Genomic DNA, 19,530 nt, shown 5'->3' with positions numbered 1-19,530 from the left:
TTCATATTGAATTAACAAACAGTAAACACCACCTCTGATCCCTGTGGAGTTCTAACCTGGGTCTAGCTACATCCTAATTAGGCTGCTGTTATATACATTCACCCAGCATCTGACTCATATATTGATTCAGCCCATGGAGAAAGGAGACATTATTGATGTTTACCTTATGATGATCACGATCTTTAAGTTCATCTCATATTGCAGCGGAAATCCATAAAGAAACTGGTACACGCGCACACACACCTGGTGTAGCATTAGAAGCCTCAGCGGAAAGAAAAGGTCGGCGCCGAACGTCAGGGGAGCAGGTGTCAGAGGTGGAGAGGGAGCCCACCACTCTCTTCCAACCTGCATCCATCCTGACCCCATCCCACAGGTTTCCTACCTGGATCATCTTTGATCCTTTTATCCCTTGGGCCTCCCATCGTCCCCGTGTTGCATGTTTTCCTCTCCGGCCTCCCCGAACCCCTCGCGTTGTTTGTGCAGCATTGGGAATACGCACCCAACATTAGCGGGTATAGAGAGAGATGACTGCAAGGGAAACATCCCCTCCTTTATTTTCTATTTACAACACGCTGCAGTAAACGCTGCTGTTGACACCCGCTCAACTGGCAAAGCTCGTGAAAGGACGCCGCCAGCAGGCAGATGACAATCATGGGGGCGGGGGGGGAATGATGCTCGACAATATCCTTTAAAACACTTTAAAACGATTCCGATGTGAGTGACCCTCTTTTGGTCAAATCCCAAAGAATTCATGCGTCGCACAATATTTTCACATCAATACCGATGAGGGGATGAAGTGAGCCTTGGCGAGGACTGATTCAATCCCTCCACTGCCGTTCAATTAAATGCCCTTGAAAATTTGATTTGTGCATGCACTGGCGGGTAACTGATGGTGATGATGATGAAGGGAGGGCGAGAGTCGGGGAAGTGAGGAGCATCAATTACTCCGCGCGCAGTGATTTTCGTCAGGCGTCGGGATAAAGCGGCCCGTGGCGTGCGATCAATTTAATGGCCTCAAAGCAACAATGAGGAGCTTTCATCTTCTGTCGGCTACGGTGGCCCATCTGGACAAAATTGGTGGAATTTGATATAATGAGGACTGTATTTCCCATGAGCACCGCTGCCTGATCTTAACGTGGGGTAAATTTCAGCCAATTCTTTGATGCAGCTGTTTGCTGAATGCAACGTGATGAGCTGTCTAAGTAAGATTAAATAGTGACGTGACCATAGTGATGGCAAAGTCATTTTATAGACTTCAGTCATGCGCAGTTTCTTGAAATTGATTCCTGTCTTTTCACAGCATCCTTCCAGTACAACGAATACTCAAGATTTACTCGACTACTTCAGTAATCTGATAACTCTGGAAGTCCGATTATGATTAGTTTATTAAGGTGCTTGAAAACAAACCCATAAAACATCACATTTCACTCCATTTTTAAGCATCAAGTGACATTATGTACCAATATCAAGGTTACAATAATTATACTTAAAATGACAGAGGCTAGCCAAGCCTTTGGCTGCACGCCACCAGGGGGCGACAGCTTCATATTGTCAATAGTTGTCTATATTCCGTGGAGTCAGCTAAATTAGCACTGTCGGCTAGCTGTATTATAACCAGCGATGTCAATTATTGTTTATGAAATGTTGAATTACTCATAAAAACCCAAAAACACATAATACAAATTACAGGAAGATGGTTGAATGTGCTTTTGTACTCTGGAATTTGCTCCATTTCATGATTTGTGACCTCAGCGGATACGTTTTCTTTGTTTAGCACTAGTTTCTTTGTTCCTTCCATAATCCCAGACCAATGTCGTCCACCACCACACTCTCCTTTAAATAAAAATGCATCAGGTTAACATGCCAAATTTTGTAAAGATGAACTCTTCCCGTCAGCTTGTCAAAAATGGGCACTTTAAAGTGGGAGTCAGACCAGAAACAGACATTTAGAATAACCCACAGTGATGTTTTTTCTGGTTATGTAGGTCGCAGCGATTCAGGTTAAAGGCTCCTTGTAGCTGCTTTAATGCACCACCTCAGCTCCTGAGGACTTTTCATTTTATACTGAATACCGTAGACTGGAGAGCTGTGCCGAGGAGCGGTAGACATACTGTACAAGACACATCCACAGAAACGTCCATCGTTGTGCTATTAGTAAGACCATATGCCTGTGAAAATATGTCATTTGTTTCAGGAATAATACTGTTCGGACATCCAAACCCCCTGAGAAGAGCGAGAGTGGGTTTGTTGGAAGCGTTTGAAGTCATTTCCTCTATTGTCGGCGTTCTTTACACATCACAGCGTGATGTTTTGGTTTTTTTTCTTATCAATTCCGACTGCTGCCGCTGTAAAACTCCCGAATAGTCGCCTTCCTTGACCTTTTTTGGCACCTGTGCCATTTACGCAAAAGAGACCCACGCGTTGCAAAATTAATTTCCGTTTCGAGCTCCCAGAACGCCCTTGTGCTCAGCAGCTGAGGATCTTGATGAAGGCCCTCCTGAACTCGATGTTGAAGGTGGTGTAGATAACAGGGTTGAGGGCACTGTTGACGTACCCCAGCCACGTGAAAGCGCTGTAAAGCCCGGGGGGGATGTAGCATGTCCTGCAGTGGGTGTTCAGTATATGAGTCACAAAGAAAGGCAGCCAGCAGATGAGGAAGACTCCTGGACAGCCGCAGCACAGACAGGGATGGGGAAAGGGGGAAAAACAAGGAGATTAGGCACGTGCTGGTAATGTGAGCTGAAAGCTAACTGCTAACAGCGCGAATGCCTTTAATCAGGACACTGTCTTCACATCTGTTGAGCACTTCCATCACTCATCAATCACATTTAATGGAAATAACCTTGAATGATTATTAGCTTTATTATTGTTAGCTCAGAATTTTCAGAATCAGAATCAAATTTTCAAAAAGGGCTAACTGTAGAACACCAAACTTCCCTTCTGATGTTGCGAAGAGAAAGAGATGAGTTATATGAATCAGTCGACAAAGACAGCACAAAGTGTCCCAATGTTCTCTATAAAATGATTGTAAAAAGAGTAAAACGACACGAGGACACAGTGTTCTGTTCTATTGTGCTGAGCTCCTTATCCTAAATTTGTGCCAGCTGTTTCTGGGACTTGTCCCCACATGTTTCTAAAAATGAGGAGAGACATTTTTAGAAAAGTTGTGACACTCCCATAAGGAGCCTCATTAGATACTTAAAAAAAAAAACTAAAATAGAGCAAAAATTCTTCTTTTTACTCTTTTTCTGAGGTTTGGAACCTTCTTCCACCTAAAGGCCAAGAGTGTCATGTTACAGTTGAAAGGCTCTGATTTTAGGAGCTGTAATTGGGGTCACAACTTTAGTGCAAAGCCGTGGTCGTCTGGCTGAAAACAGGAGGGGAGTGGGCGAGACAGATCGCTAGCTGACAACGCTAATGCAATCAGACACCTCTCATTATGGTTTTGCCATTGAGATTTACGCCGCGCAGGAGCCAAGTCAAGCAGGCCCGCTTGCAACCTGGCCATTAATTGGAGCATGCGGAAGCTGGAGGCTGGCGGGGCCAATTATTTTTGAGATTTGACTGATTTACAGTAATGATCATCTTACATAAGTTCCTCACTCACCGAGAACAATAGCTAGCATCTGAGTCGCCTTCTTCTCCGTGCGTGCATGGTCCTGAATCGCGTGTTGAGGGTGTGGGAATGGTACGCCGGGCGCAGCGAGGTGTGCGTCCGCCCGTTGGACAGGTCCTTCACCTCGCAGCTCATCCTGACGGGGGGCTGCTCGCGTTGGCTTCCCTCCGCCACCTCCTCCCCCTCCTCGCCACGCTCCTGCTCCAGGTCCAGCTCGGTGCGGCCGCAGGAGGCGTGGCTGATGCTGCAGCAGTTCTGGGTGTCCACCGGGGGCAGCACGGAGTTCTCCACGGGCCCCGTCTTAGGGCGTTTGCGCCACAGGCATCCTGACAGCAGGCTGGGCTTGGAGGGGCCCGGCAGCTCTACGCTCTGCTGCCAGGGACCAATTACACATAATTATCACAAGCAAAAAGGTGAAAATATTGTAAAAACATGTTTTTTATGAGCCTGAATTGGCATCCTGAACCTGTGCTTCTTTTTTCTGTTTGCTAAACTGTTCCTTTATAATGTGGCAGCATGTTTTTGGCCACTAACTCCATTCTCAGGGAATATATGGATGTTTAATAATGACAGTCTAATGCTCTGCCTTGAAAGATAACCCTCAAGTTCCCACCTCCGGATGGTGAGACTCAGGGAATTGCAGCTAATGGCCACTAGATATCAAAAAGCTTTTCAAGACAGATGCGGGAGGAAAAATAAACAAAGTCTGAATGAAAAAGTGATTGTCAAGGTTCTCCGATGATAAATGCGCAGTGAAAAGCAGTGTGAAAGCAATGTGAATATCTTGCGTCTCGCCTGAAATTGCAGCCTGTTTATTGAAATGCTGGCAGGCACAAAACAGCAAGGTCAACAAATAGGATTCAAGCCGATCTTAACACCGGACTGAGCTGTTTTCTCAGCGTGCTGCTGGGTTCTTCTTACTCAGAGCCTCCACGCATTGTGTTGTACTCGGGGGGCATTACCTGCGAACGGGCTGCAGATGTTACTGCTGGTTCCGGAACCCACTCAGGACAAGGTCCCATTTAACGTGGCAGAAACCAGCACAGATGGACTTGTGTAAACATGAGCATAAACAGGCGGCCAAACTAGAGCCAGAGAATCTAAACAGTGACCTGGATGTTGGCTTTAACTTCAAGCAACACCTACCACTTTAATCCTTATGGGTGACAGATCCTGCTTCGCTTTGGGAGTCTCCTGTAGACAGGTCTCCTAGGAAACCAGACAAAAGTTCAGAAATCCCAACACTCCTGACAAAAATCAACTTTTTTTGGCATCTCTTGTCGCTTCAGTTTTTTGCACCTGTTCCGTGACAAAGTTCCCTGCTCAGACGCTGTGTGGAGGTTGAAGCCGAATAAATCCATTGTAAGCAATAGGGGGAAACTCCTGCCTATATCAACACGAATCATCTCAGTGTCTATTCATTTGCATTTTAAAAATAGCCTCGGTACAGATGCAGAGACGCGGGTGTCTCCTTGCTTGTGGCTAAAAGCTAAAGTCATCTTTGGTGAGATAGATCTAAATGGGGCCGATACCAGAGTGATGGACGCGGTAGAAGAGGCAGCTGGTCAGGAAACTAAATTTAGTTTTGGCCAAAATGGCAAGAATGGCAATCAAAAGACATTTTTTGCATTCATTATTTTCCTTTCATTCCAAGGTTTCACGCACACATATGACCTATAAAAATTCAAAGATATGAGGAAAATGGCAAGGACAGCCTTAGCCGGTGTTTCCGAAATCTAATTTACAAGTCATTACGAGGGAGGTGACAACGAGCGGGTACGAAAAATCGGTGGAATACAAAGAATCTGCCTATTAGGAGCTAAAAATAAACACGGGAATGGCCCTGAGCTTGACCACCATCGGTTTGCGCGTTCCTTTCGGCAGATAAATGGGTTTGTCTTTCTCTAACACGCTAAATGTCGTTTTCAAAAAATGAGTTCAGTACGGTCGAGAATCAAAAGGATCCCCAGAATTATGAACAGCGGCACATTATGACAGCCAGGCTCAGTTAGCCGTGACGCTAATGGCTTCAGCTGCCTGGACTGTGGCTACTGGACTTCGAGCTTGTAGACGATGGGGGGAATCGTCATGGATAAATGGCCGTGTGGCGTCGGCACGGTGAATGTGCAGCTGGAGATGGACACACGGTTTCTTGGGCTGACCGTGGTGATGACCTGAGGGGGAAAACGGCGGTGATTTATAGCTGCTCATGCTAGCGTGCAGTAGCGAGAGGGGTGGGGGGGTGAGGACTTGTAATGAAACCAAGGGAGATCTGTCCTGATCTTCATCACAAAGTGGAAAGATGATTGACTTTTTAAAGTTTAAACACAGCTGTTTATTTTTTGGGATGCCAACATTGCTGTTGTACATAGAATATAGTCCACATTTATCTCATTTTGCACACTAGCTTGGGTGATAATTGCATCACTCACTTCACCACAGGGAGTTTGACAGATCGAAGCGGATTGAAGAAGAATGCTGATTGGACAGAATATGTGTCAAAACCCAACCTAAAGCAGGCTCAAATACTCCTCCACTTTACAGCTCACTCAGGGCAAAGAGCAAATAATAATCTCTCACCGCCGACGGGGGAGCTGAGCCCGGCTGCACTTTTCCGCTGGGCTGGCCAAAGGCGATCCTCTTCCGCCTCATCCTGAGGAAGATGTAGATGCGGATGTAGACCAGCAGGGTGATGATGAAGGGCAGGTAGAAGGACACCACCGAGGAGTAGATGACAAAGTCGGGGTTGGAGATGGAGCACACCATGGGGTCATCTGATCCAATCAGAAAGCACAATTGCATCTTAAACGCGGGAAACGCCAAACGGGAGGACGGTCCGGATCGTTTACGGCCGACCCGTGACCTCAGAGCGTGCTCTACATGTCAAAGACCACCGGGGTGATGTGTCCTGATTTATATTCTATATTCAAGGAAGGGCAGGGTGCTCTCAGCGAGAGGTGGCTGCCAGACGTTGGGATGATTGATCTGACAATAATTGCACCAGAAATTCAAGACTTGACTTGACATGATAATAATACCGTAGTGCTTGGGACAATTATCCAATCACATTTCCAGAGATATGTCCATACCAGGATATCTTAGAGTGCTGCCAATTTGAAATAAAAGACCCCATCTATGAGCGCCCGTGGCATGAACAGGGCGATGTTTCCGCCTCACCCGCAATCAATACGGCAACAGAGAGACGCAAACAAAAACAGACACGGTCGATTTCGTCCCACACTTCCGAGCACTCTAGTTTCAGGGTTCATATTGTTTGCGGGGTGTTTTTTTTCTTTTTTTGGGACACTTATAGAATCGATGTCTCTTCATCGTTATCAATCTGCTCTTTGTTCCATCTTTCCCCTGACAAAACAGCGTGATTCCTTCAATCACAGGCCTTTGGCACGCATCAATCGCGAGGAGCTTTACATTGTGTCCCGGTGACGTTCCCCAACGTTCGAGTGCAGCTGTGCATCGCTGACGTTGTTGTCCATTTTACAGAGAGAAGCTCCCTGTGCAGCGTACACCCTTTCAGGAGTTTTCACACCAGTTCCAGGGTTTCTTTTTGATGTGAATACATTTGAAATTGTGTCAAGAATGCGTCGGTCTGATGGGATTTTCACAGGGTTTTTATAGAGTGCTATAAAGCTGCTGGAACTCTACTAACCACGAATACAATCGAGGTACAATCATTCTAAATCTCGAAGTAGAGCCATTGATGCTGCATCTATCCACAACCAGTTCCCACCGTCTCATCAAAAATGGTGCCTACTCTGGGTATCCCCCCCCCCACTTCCCCGCAGCGCGTCAATATTCTAATGCTGCTTTAGCTGGATAAGGATTCTTCTTCTAACTTGACGCATCTTATTCCAGTAATGCACCTATTCTTTGCTACCAAAAGAAGGAAATTCTAAACACAATAGAATTGCTGACTCGGTTGTTTGAGTACATCGATGGTCCTGTGACAGAAGGCAGCAGGCTGAGCACTGCAGGACTGCCTCTGACCCACTAAACTGGTGAATTGAGCTCCCACTGTAAAACCGATTTTGTGTCCCTGTGCTGACCCCATGCAGCAGACAAAGGTTTGTTTAAAGTGTAAAGCTCTATTTTGCGCCGTCAAATCCCGTCTACCTGACCTGTGGTGTTAAAACCAAACAGCAGCGGGCAGGAAACGGCGAAGGCCAGGACCCAGACGATGGCAATCATCACAAAAACTCTCTTCCTGGAGCGATGGGTGGTGTTGTACAAGACAGGCATCACCACCGCTGTGTACCTGCGGAGACAGTCGACGGTACTGTGTGAAGAATGTAAAAAGAATTTGAAAGAGCAACAAACGAGCAGCAAAAACAGGAGTTTCTATTTAGAGACAATCTGGGTATTCAGCAGTAAAGCTAGTGGAGCTTTGATGTAATAGTTAATAAGCCCACAATGAATCCATAATGAGGCCCAGAAAACTGGGTTCAGCACCCCGACCCAAAGTGGATGTGATGTTATGCTGTTTGGAGCCAGCTAACTGCCACGTTTGTTTATCCTCATCAGACTAATTACGCCGGTTCCGCCGACAGCAAAGTGTGGGGAAGGGGGAAAAAAAACCCAGAGCCCAGACGTTTGTCCAAGACGTCACCCGGTCTTTGCCTCGCAACTGTCTGGTTAAATAAAAGCCCAAACAAATTAAATCATCATTTATTGATCAAACGCCACTTTAAGATGTGCTGCCTGTTGATGCTGGCAACGAGGCGCCCACGGCTTGAGTTTCCCCTCCAATTGTGGAGCAGACTATGACACCAGTGATTGCTTTGAATTTTTAAAGAAACAAGTGTCAGAAAGGAAATGCTGAAGCGTATCAGTGATGCTGATTGACCCCCTCGCCTCTCTTTTATCAGACTACGATACCGCAGCCACTCATTTGCCTTAAAATCATTCAGGAGGTACCGGAAGGGACCAAACAACACCCCTTCTGACAATGACTTCTTGTAGGTTTGCAGTCAAGCACCATTTATGCAAAAAGAAATAAATAAACAATGTTCTGCCATAGGGGGAAATTATGTGTCTGTATAGGATGTTCCAATTAAGACCCTGTCCTGTTTTTCTCTCCACAACATTGCATACTTACATACCCAGGCATTTTTGCAATATAACTTTCTTGACTTTAGCTTTTGCTGAGTGGGAAGCACAGACGGTGTTTTCGCTCAGAGGTTTAATTAAGCAGCAGACAGGTGCACAGCCGAATTCAATCATAGATCCTTTGGCTGATACCGTCACCTTAAAGATGATGTCATGCGATATCAGTTCTGTTACCATTTGCCGTTGCTCGGAAACCATCTAATATTAACAGTATGTCATTTGGTATTTGAATTTATTTATTTATTTTAAATTCCACTTAACATGCTGTAATGTGTCCCAACTCTTAAATGGAAAAAGTCTGTGTTATTTGTAATTTTAACAATTTATCTGGAAATCGCAAATGTCATGCTAGTTTGCCAGCATGGTAGCACGACATATGGCTTGTTGAGCCGACGCTAACGTAACACACGTTTGCTGGCTCGCTGATGGCAGATTTGCAGCTCGTTGTGGTTGGAAGTCTGTGGGCTCTCAAGCAGTTTTCGAAAGTTATCTAGTGTGCATAAATATTGAACAGTGCTTTGTTCTGCAGACTGCGCTGAAACACTGAGAAATTTCTATCAATTATTTTGCAAGAAAATAAACAACACAGTGGGATAACATGGGACCGTTGTGGCAGCCGCTGCAATCCAGCTTTGTACACAATAACCAAAGCAGCCTGGAAAAATCTGAACTCCCGAACGAACCCCCATGAGCAGACTGTTCCTGCTCAGGAGGCTGAGTGCAGGGACCACTCCTGAGGACTTTCTATGACTCTGTGGTGGGATCAGCCATCTTCTATGGGATTGTCTCCTGGTCCAGTAGCATCACGGACAGGGCAGGGAGAGGATGGACAGACTGGTGAGGAGGGCCAGCTCTGTCCTGGGATGTCCCCTGGACTCGGTGGAGGTGGTGGGAAACGGGAGGATGATGGCTAAGCTGTCATCCATGTTGAACAACACGTCCCCCCCCTACAGGACACCCTGACAGCACTGGGCAGCTCCTTCAGTGAGCGGCTGCTCCACCCTCGCTGTGTGAAGGAGAGGTATCGCAGATCTTTCCTGCCGGCTGCTGTCAGACTGCACAATAAACATAACGCCCGCTAGCACAATCTGAATATTATATATTCTGATATGTATATTGTATCCACCCTCTGTACTTTGTACAGGTACACAGAGGCCCGAGTATCCATTTATCTGGATTATTGTAAATATACATCCTCTTTGTATATTCCAAATTCTGTTCTATTCTATTTTATTTTTATCTTAATTGTCTCTGCGTGCTCTTGCTGTTGTTGCGCTGTAAATTTCCCCGTGTGGGACAATAAAGGACCTGAATCTGAATCTGAATGCCATATTTACTCCAGTATTGTTGAACTCTGGATTCCTGGCGGCTGTAAGTTCAAAGTCTCCAGAGATGCATTAAATATTAACTGTGACACAACATGAGAACTAGGTGAATAAATAATGTAAAAGGCGGTTCTGCATCTTTGATAAACTTTCAAATAATATCCTGTTATGGTTCTTCCTGCAATAATACTGCAAACAAACTGCATCAAAATACCGTAAAAACACTCATCCCGACATTAGAAGAGGAAAAAAATGTTCCCTTCCGTCTTCATAGTAACCACAGGTGCACTCACCTGTCGATGCTGATAGCACACAGGTTGAGGATGCTGGCGGTGCACATCATCACATCCAGCGTGACGAAGATGTTACAGTACAGCCGGCTGAAAAGCCAGGCGCCGCCAACCACCTGCGCAGGACAGACAGCCGCATTAGCCATGCATGCATCTCCTCGTCCTCTCCGTGAAGCGTGAAGTACCTGCCGAGCCGGCCCCCGTGCATGTGGCAGGAAAACCGTGCGTGACAGTTGGTAACAGAGGTGCCAAATACAGTGATATATCACGCTAATTGGAACATAAAATGCAAACAAATATGATGATTTATGGTCGTTTAAATGTGTCAACTGAAATCTCCGTTAACGGATGGATTATGGGAGATTTGTATATTTATACACCCTCCCATTAAATTGCACCTTGTCAACAAAAGTTTTCAATGAGTTTCTGTTTTTGCCAAATATAAAGAAATAAACTCATTAGAAAGATTAATTAGCAGAAAGCTATGCAGATCCTGCCAAATAGTGAGCCTGTAATTACTGTCCTGTGAGCTATTAATAGTTTTTCTATCAATAACTATGTAATTAACATTTTAATTACAAACTGAGGCAGTCAAAATAACAAAAATATGTTTGTGCCAGCATAAAGCCCACTTCCTGTCATGGTGGAGGCTGCATAGAACACCTTAAACGTGGGATTTAGTCACATTCAAAAGGGTGTTAACATTAATTCTTAGCTCCGCCATTAACCCAACCCTCCAAACACACACCCACACACACGATGTCTGGTATTAGCTGTTTGACAGAGATGAATGGGACTCAGCCTCCGTCGCTCGACTGCTGAATCTCTTAAATTGAGAACACGTGCACCGCCTACATTTCCCTCCCTACACCCAGGAAAAATGCATGCATGAAACATTTATTCCTAATCCAAGTCAGCGCGATGGGCTTCGCTCCAACTGTCAAAAGAGCTCTTCAAACACAAGTAAAGGCCCTTTGTTGTGTTGTCACTGTATCTATGGCGACAGTGGACGTATGCAAGAAAGATTTAAGTAAACATCATCCAAGATTTACACGGCACAAAGCTGAGAGATTAAGCAAGGAGCACTTAGCACTTTCTATCCAAGAACCAGCTCTTTAAAGGAGTGACAGACCTTCATCATGTTCACTCACTCACTCACTCACTCACTCACTCACTCACTCACTCACTCACTCACTCACTCACTCACTCACTCACTCACTCACTCACACACACATAGACACACACACACACACACATCCTCGCCTTACTATCTTTCTTGGAAAAATGCACTATCTAGTCCTTACCCTAATGGTCACCATCCCAACTAATCCCCTAACTCTAACCATGACTTAAACCCACTATTAATCTCAATCTTAGATCCAGGTCTTAGCCTTCAAACAGTCCTTTGAAATTGTGGGGCCCTCACTTTGCCAGTAGAATGAGGTTTTGGTACACAGCATGTGGTAGCACTTCACATCCACGATGAACAAGCATCCGCATGAACAAATTTGCACAACTTCAGCTTTTTAAAAGTATGAAGGGACACACAAGATCCTTTTGTGGTGAGGAGACACATCGTATGGTTACACATCTGCAGCAGGAGGCTGAACCGACAGAAAATTGAGATGAAAATGTGACTTTCGCTCCCCCACTTGTATTTCAGCTCCGTCCTCTGGAAACACAGAGCTCCCCCCAGGGCCCAGTAAGTGGTACGCATAATCCTGCATTCCTACAGAGATGTAAACCAACAATCCTCTGATCACAACCAGCTAACCCCCCCCCCCCGCCAAGCTTGCCTTAGACTTTTATAGTGTTCCCCCGGGAAAGTGAATTAATGCAGCCTAATCCCACGTCTTCATCCCAGAGAGACTGATGAATGCTACATTTTTCTTCACACCATCTCATGTCGAATCATCCCTGATGGAATTTGAAATGCCGCACACTTTCTACAAGCTTGATGGGAAGTAAATAAGATAATGGAGTCCCACTGGGCTCTCTGGTTATCTTAATTTACATTTGACGGAGATACATTCCGTCCCCTTAGATATCTGCTGCAGAGCAAACAAAAAAAATGGGTCCACAGATTCCCAAAGTGGGCCAACAAAGATCCAGAATTCGAAACAATCCAGAGATTAATAGCAAACAAACGCCTTCTCCGAGGCCATCTGCTAAATACAAGGAAGGCAAAGCAGCAATTAAAAGTCGTTTTCATCAGAAAACAACCGCCAAAATGTAATTTATTAGTGCTCTGAAGCTCAGCCAAGTGCCCCAAAGCTGATGAAGTTGTATTTTGTTAATATTTAATATGTTCTTCAGAGATTACGTATAATCAACACAAGCGAAGCGCCACATCACTACCTTTCATCATCATTAGTGTCTCTTTATTACCCGCACAAGTGACACAAAGTAATAAGCCCCAAATGACACTAATCCTTTTATTCTCTGGTGAAAAAGCTGCTCTTATGCTCTCCTGCCGTTGTTCGTATTTAGCAGGAAGTAAGTGGGTCTTTAGGATGGTGGCTGTGGCGCGGAGCTTCATTAGGCCGGCTGTCACCGCCACCATGACGCCGATCGTTCCGCTGGAAGATTTCGAGCTTTTTCTGTGTTTCAGCGTGTCGTTCCAAAACCTTTTCATGTGTGTTTTGTAGCACAGGGGCGACTAAATAGAGTGAGGGAAAGTACAGTTAACTGTTTACTGTTTTCGATGTTTCGTGAGTTGTGTCTCCAAAGAAGACCATTAAACCATAATTAATCTAAATCTTCCATGTGGTGGACAATAAAGCCGGATTCTCTCAAGAATCCACATTCAGGCGAGCTTTAAAGGTCACTCCAATGACAGGAGAGGCCTCTCTATCCTCACCTCCAGGTACACGGCCCACGGCATGACCAGAGACGCCACCAACAGGTCGGCCACCGCCAGGCTGACCACCAGGTAGTTGGTGGTGGTCTGGAGGGAGCGTTCCCTCAGCACGGCCAGGCACACCAGCACGTTCCCAAACACAATGGCCAGGATGAGGAGCGAGTACAGCATGGCGTAGTAGTTGCGCTCCTCCTGCACGGGCGCCTCCGCGCTGCCGTTCCTCTCGGCCCAGCTGAGACCATCGGAGTCGTTCCATGGCTGCTCTGCGCTGCTGAACATCGCCATGGAGGCGCAACAGTGACATGGGAGGTGGGCTGTTTGGCAGACCTACAGAAATAGAATCAAATTTGGCATTAAGGCAGCTGTGACTTCCTCCATGACACGTTTCATTAGTCTCTAAATGTGTCTGTTCCTCTTGCTGCTCTGTCTCCCCTTCTCCTTGACCCAGCCCAGCAGGAGGCTCCCCTCCATGTGAGCCTGGTCCTGCTCAGGGTTTCTTCTTGTTAAAAGATAATTCCTGCCACTGCTGCTTGGTTGGGGGGAAAGGGGGTTCTGCAAAGCATCTCAAAGCAATTTTCACTGTAACAGACGCTAAATAAATAAAGTTGAATTGAATTCCTAATTCCTGCTGGATGAGCTGCTGCACCAGCAGTCTGGTCTTTAATGGCTTTGCATCGCAAATGCTTCCCGGTTCTGCTGAGTAAAATAAGGCGGTTCGCGCTGATGGCTTTTAACGTGCAGCTTTCTGCCCTCCTGCACTTTCAGCGCGGTAAGCACTGCAGGTAGTCACGCTCCTGGTTCTGATGTCATGCATTTCTGACCGTTCCCGTCAGGATTTCCATGTTTGACCTTCCTCTAAGTTCACGGAACCAGCGTAAACAGACAGCAGATGTCACGGGTCCGAACGTTAATTAGGGGCTGGCCGCGTGCCTGTGAGTGTGAGGGAGTTCAGTTCATCTGGAGGGAGTAATAATTCACCGCTGCCACCCTGAGAGGTGAGTGTTTGGCTCTGGTCCCGGGCTCGTCTTACTGGCACTCCCTCATCCTTCCTCTCATTTATTCCCAATCTCCTCCGTCTGGCCCGAGTCCAAACAGCAGCCGATTGCTAACGCACACAGTGATTCCTTGTTAATGTACCCCAATTTATCACACCCAGGTCAGGCTTCTCTCTAGTTTGTTGTGACAGAATTGGGGGAAGGCAGCAGAGAAAAGTGACCATTTTTAGATCTGGCTCATACCCAAGAGGCTTTTAATGATTCCTTCTCTCGGCTCCAGCATCATAAGATCCGTGCACATGAGAACCTGATGGAGCGATGAAAAAGAGGCAGCCAGCCTCACCTTGAGGTCTCCTCGACGGAGAGCAACAGTCGGATTATTGTAAAAAATAAATAAAATAAATGAAAATGAGGTTTGACAGGTCATGACAGGATTTACTCGAAATGAAAATGTAAAATGATAAAACTACTATATAATTGCTTTACTAGGTGATAGTGGGGGCTTTATCAACCTCAAAGTGCAGCTCTGACCTGCTAAGTGGGCACAGTAAAGACGCGCACACGCACGCCCAGGTTTTGCTGCATGAGTCCATGATATTGAATTAAATTCTAATGTATATATTAATTGGCAGCGGTAGTTTGCATAACTGCCAGTCAGTCTTAATTCAAGGGACTCAGACCTAATTTTAAAACCAATTAAAGCCTGTGATGACGCACCTTATCAGCCTGAACAGTCCCGCTTCCAGAAATATTGGGGTCAAAACGGTCCAGTTGGTGACACGGAGAATTATACATACATATTTTTAAAGACTGCGATCAGTGCGCACGGGGAAAGAAACGTTTTGGCAAAGAAAGGAAAAAGAAAACAATTAAAAACGTGAGTTTGGGGGCCGCGGCGGTACCCCTCCATCATCCCAACAAAGTCACATACCTGTTACTGGTTCCCGGTAAAGAATTCATCAGATGCCATTGAGCGGGGGTACAAAAAAAGCGAAGAGTCCCGGCAGAGTTTAAAGTTATCCGGTCATCGTTGTCCGGCGCCGCGCAGGAGGTGCGCTCGCTTCCATGGCGCACTGGCGAATGTGGATGCGAGAAGCTCTCACTGATGGAGCCCTCCAACCACCCCCCTCCCTCTCCAAAGCTCCGTGGCTCTGTGGGCGCAGGTGACACGCGTTGAACACGTCCACCTTTGGTGCGCCTGGCTCTGCTGCTTTTGCGCGCCAGCTGTGCAGCACAGCCTTCTTACCGATGGAAAACACAACCAAACAAAGGGGCGAAATCTCCCTGGACATTCAAAATTCTATAAACTTTCTTAAGGTTGTCCCATATGCAGCCAGTGCACGCTGCGTCTCTCCTTGGCATTTTAAAATGGAAGCGTTCAAAGGGCTGGACATTAAGCACATTAGATTAAAGGGAGCGTAAAACTATTAAGAACGTTTTTGTTCCCCTCGTTATTATTATCTTTGCTCAGTGTGACCTATGCAGCAGAAGACACCTTTGCCCCGGTGCTAATTCTCTAAGTCACTTTGCATTTAAACTAATGTAAAGCGTCTAAGCGTCCTTGTATATTTATTAAAAATTTGACCCGTTCTAATTTTTCATCACAGCCTGCTGGTAAATAACCCCCGAGCGAAAAGCTGAGGAGAATCTTAATACTAACTGGCAGCACAGGTCCATTTGAATTTTGATTAGAACGAGGATGTTGTTTGTCATCTGCAGTAACTCTTTTTCTTTTTTAACTTTACGGCACACAATAGTTCGTTCACTCATGCAAAAGATGCCCAAAAAATTCCTCTCACGTTTATTCATTTATGCACACTGTGCAACATTAAGGACGTCAATCTGTGGATGAGCGGCAGCTACTAGAAGTGTGTTCTCCGCAATCACCTTCCGCGCAGACTTTATGATTAATGAGCCGCTTCTGCATAGAAAAAAAAACTAAACTATGTATGTATTTATAACTGGAAACACATTTCCCCAACCCTCAATGTAGCTGCTTTGCAAACAGTCCAGAGATGGCTGCGTTCCCTCTTAATGTGATGCAGCAATCTTGTAGATTTGATCAGAACCTGCCTGGAAGCATAGCGGAGTGAAGCTCAAACCCGCGAGGGCATTGCTTTGCTGCCATCTGTTGGCCAGAAGATCGAACTGCACCAACCGACAGTAGAGGCTGTGGTAAATCCACGTTCATAAACAGCGACGGTTGGAGGCAGTTTCCTAAAGGCTTTGAAAGCCTAAAGGTGTGCACTGTACAGATGTTAGATCAGCTCACATGTTCCTGACCCTTAAATCATTTGTTAGAGTCCTGTGGCAGGAGGACCCACCGTATATAAATACTTCAGTCTAAAGCAGGGGTGGGGAACCCTTTTCATATCGAGGGCCATTTCAATTTTTATAAAGTCCTCCGAGGGCCATACTATTATGAACACATACCTAGGGATGCAAAAAAAAGACAAAAAAAAAGAAGTCTATAACCACTGTGTTACTAAGTCTCATGATTGCTGCATTTGAGTTTGAATTATTTATTTAGCACACATGCATATAAAATCACCAAATAAATAGAATAAAATGACAAGTAAAATATGTTTTCATGATCATACAAAATAAAAAGAGGTGCAGAGTTGAGGCAAGAGACCCGTAAGGGCCTGTTCGAGGCCTCTACTCACAAAAACTGCAATACAACAAGATAATCAAGAAAATAAATGAAAAAGAAAGAAAGATAAAGACAATAACAACAACAACAACAACAACAACTAGAAAGCACTCGGAGAGCGCAGACCTCCGCCAAGCGCAACAATTCCTGGCATATTGTGATTTCCACCATAAATATTAGTCCCACATATACTTTGACTACATATTTAGATTCCTTGACCATAAAAACATACAGTTAGCCACTGGAATCATAACGATATATGTCTTAGTTCAATAGTTATTCACGAAAAGAAATTCACGCTTTGAAACAATTTTACTTTGTCCGGCGCGAGCGCCTCAGCGGCGGCTACGAGGCACGTTCACGAACTCTCCTTCGGCGTGAGGTTTCAGCTTCGTGGCTATTAATTCACTCACCACAAAACTTGCACGCGTAATATTCTGTCGGTACATGGTCGTGTGAAAGCTGCTTGTTGAGCCTCCAAACTCCGGCGAAGAGCGTTAATTTTATCCAAACTCATCTGTCCTTTCAACTCATAGAGTTTAGCGTGTTTCGCTAGGCATTATTCGTCCGTGTCAATCAGTCCAGCCCACTACGTACCTCACATGCTGTGTTCACTGACCCTGACCTTGACTCGGACATAACATAACCGTCTGTTTTATCTCAGAAAACGGGAAAATATTTCCTCGTTACGAAAGAAATTTCAGGATACGAAAGGCAAAAATACGCTACCGCTGCTACTCGCAGCTCGCGGAGTTTAGCGAACGGTCCCACTGTATAAGTGCACATATAAAATATAAAAATCTTATTGCGTTGCGGGCCGATAGAATTGGTCTCGTAGGCCGTATACGGCCCGGAGGCCGGAGGTTCCCCACCCCTGGTCTAAAGCGATCTGCAACAGATTGGGCTCCGTGGCAATGGAGGACAATGTATGCGGAGGATTGACCAAAACCTGCAGGCCCCTGAAGAAATTCAGGAAAAATGTGATCAGGTGAGCTGGAATGGTACCATTTTTTTAAACTCCTAAACACACGAGTAATTAGCAAATTTAGTCGAAATTCACATGATTTATTTCATACACAGTTGAAACATGTGATAGAGGCAGCCGATTTACGCCTTGTGTTGACTACGCACATTTGTAGTGTTTATTTCCTTACGCTATTTTGTTGATAAAAGTAAACAGGTTTAACAGCATTGAAAACTAAAACTAATAACCACAACGCCTATGACTCAATTTGATACCCGTCATTTCCAGACAGAGCTCACATGCTCCAAACCCAGCCCATTGACTAGGATCACTCCACTTCTGACAGAAACACGTATTAGCGAGTACATTGAACTCTTTGTTGGATAAAGTAGTTAACTGAAGCTTAAAAGTATCTTTAATTCGGTTACTTTTACCATTATACTCCAAATATTCCAATTGGTTAATCACTCAAGTGAATCAACCCCCCTGACATTGATGGTATCTTCCAAAACAAAGCACCACGTGACTCATGGTCTGTATATATATTTTTCGAACGCCCATCGCTCAACGCCGCGGTGTTGTTTTTGCTTCATGTTTGGTATTTTAAGTTCACGACGCTGCAAAAATGCCACCTATGATGTGTGGAGGGTGTTCTGAGGCTTATGCCGCTGATGAAAAGATTCAAAAGCTATGCGAAAACGTGAGTGCACAACGCGTTTCGTTAACTTTGTTTAGCTCACATATACAAATAAACTCTCCCATGTTTCGTTTTGTTGTTCTAATTTTCTTTGTCTGGAGATCAGGTAAAACCCGCCGTAGAGGACAAGACGGGGAAGAAGTACGAGGTTTTCACAGCGAAGACCTACACGTCGCAGGTTGTGTGTGGTAGGAACTACTTTATTAAGGTAAATGTCTTTGTGGTTTCACATACTCGTTGACTGAACAGCAGTTTTTAAATGTGCAAAGCCGTTTTTCTTTTCTTGTCTTTCATATCTGATGTATTACACCTCTTGCAGGTCCATGTAGGAGGAGATGATTATATTCACATCCGCGTTTATGAGAAACTTCCTTGCTATGGAGGAGACATTGAGGTTCACGGTGTACAGGTGTCCAAGACCCACGCTGAGCCCATTGAGTATTTCTAATGATCAAGACCCAGCAGCAGCATCTTAAAATCATATAATATGCTGACAAATTGACGTATAACATGTTTGTATGCCTGTAAATCCAATGTTTACAGATGCTATAATAAAAGTTTTGGATGAGATTAAATTAGACTTGTCATTTAGTTCTATCATTATATCTAGCTACTTTCTACAATTATCTCATTACTTTTGAGATTATGTTACAGTGTGTTTGTATTATGAACTCCTACATAGCTGAGAAGCAAATAAGCATGAATGTTTTGTTTCCATAAATGAGTGGGTTTATTATTCCCAGAGTAAGATTAAGATTAAGATGTACTTTATTCATCCCCGTGGGGAAATTGAATTGTAGTAGCAACCTATACAAAGTATAGAAACAGAATAAATAAATACAGATAAGATTAGAACGTTATAAGCATATATACAGCATATATTATACGCATATATAAATAATATATACATAATATATACATATTATAAGCATTATAAGCATATATACAATTACATACATGTTAGGCTCAGGTATGACAGCCCTGGTTCTGTTTGTGTTTAAGGCTG

The 19,530-nt window shown here is 44.8% G+C and overlaps 1 protein-coding gene and 1 pseudogene across 1 annotated transcript; one reads left to right on the top strand and one right to left on the bottom strand.

The window, feature by feature from the left end:
- Window positions 1-1,367: 1,367 nt before the first annotated feature.
- Window positions 1,368-15,421, bottom strand: drd3 (dopamine receptor D3). The gene is given in 9 exon segments (XM_057013278.1): window positions 1,368-2,663; window positions 3,608-3,646; window positions 3,649-3,988; window positions 4,763-4,825; window positions 6,197-6,390; window positions 7,753-7,889; window positions 10,359-10,471; window positions 13,216-13,542; window positions 15,142-15,421. Coding segments are annotated over 8 exon segments (1,368 nt in total). The 5' UTR covers window positions 13,501-13,542; window positions 15,142-15,421; the 3' UTR covers window positions 1,368-2,466.
- Window positions 15,422-17,762: 2,341 nt separating this feature from the next.
- Window positions 17,763-19,099, top strand: LOC130513612 (cystatin-B-like; annotated as a pseudogene).
- Window positions 19,100-19,530: the final 431 nt, after the last annotated feature.

The sequence above is a fragment of the Takifugu flavidus genome, chromosome 17 (assembly GCF_003711565.1).
Source record: "Takifugu flavidus isolate HTHZ2018 chromosome 17, ASM371156v2, whole genome shotgun sequence".
Classification (NCBI taxonomy): domain Eukaryota; kingdom Metazoa; phylum Chordata; class Actinopteri; order Tetraodontiformes; family Tetraodontidae; genus Takifugu; species Takifugu flavidus.
The sequence above is the reverse complement of the archived record's forward strand: the minus strand, read 5'-3'. Positions and strand labels throughout refer to the sequence as shown.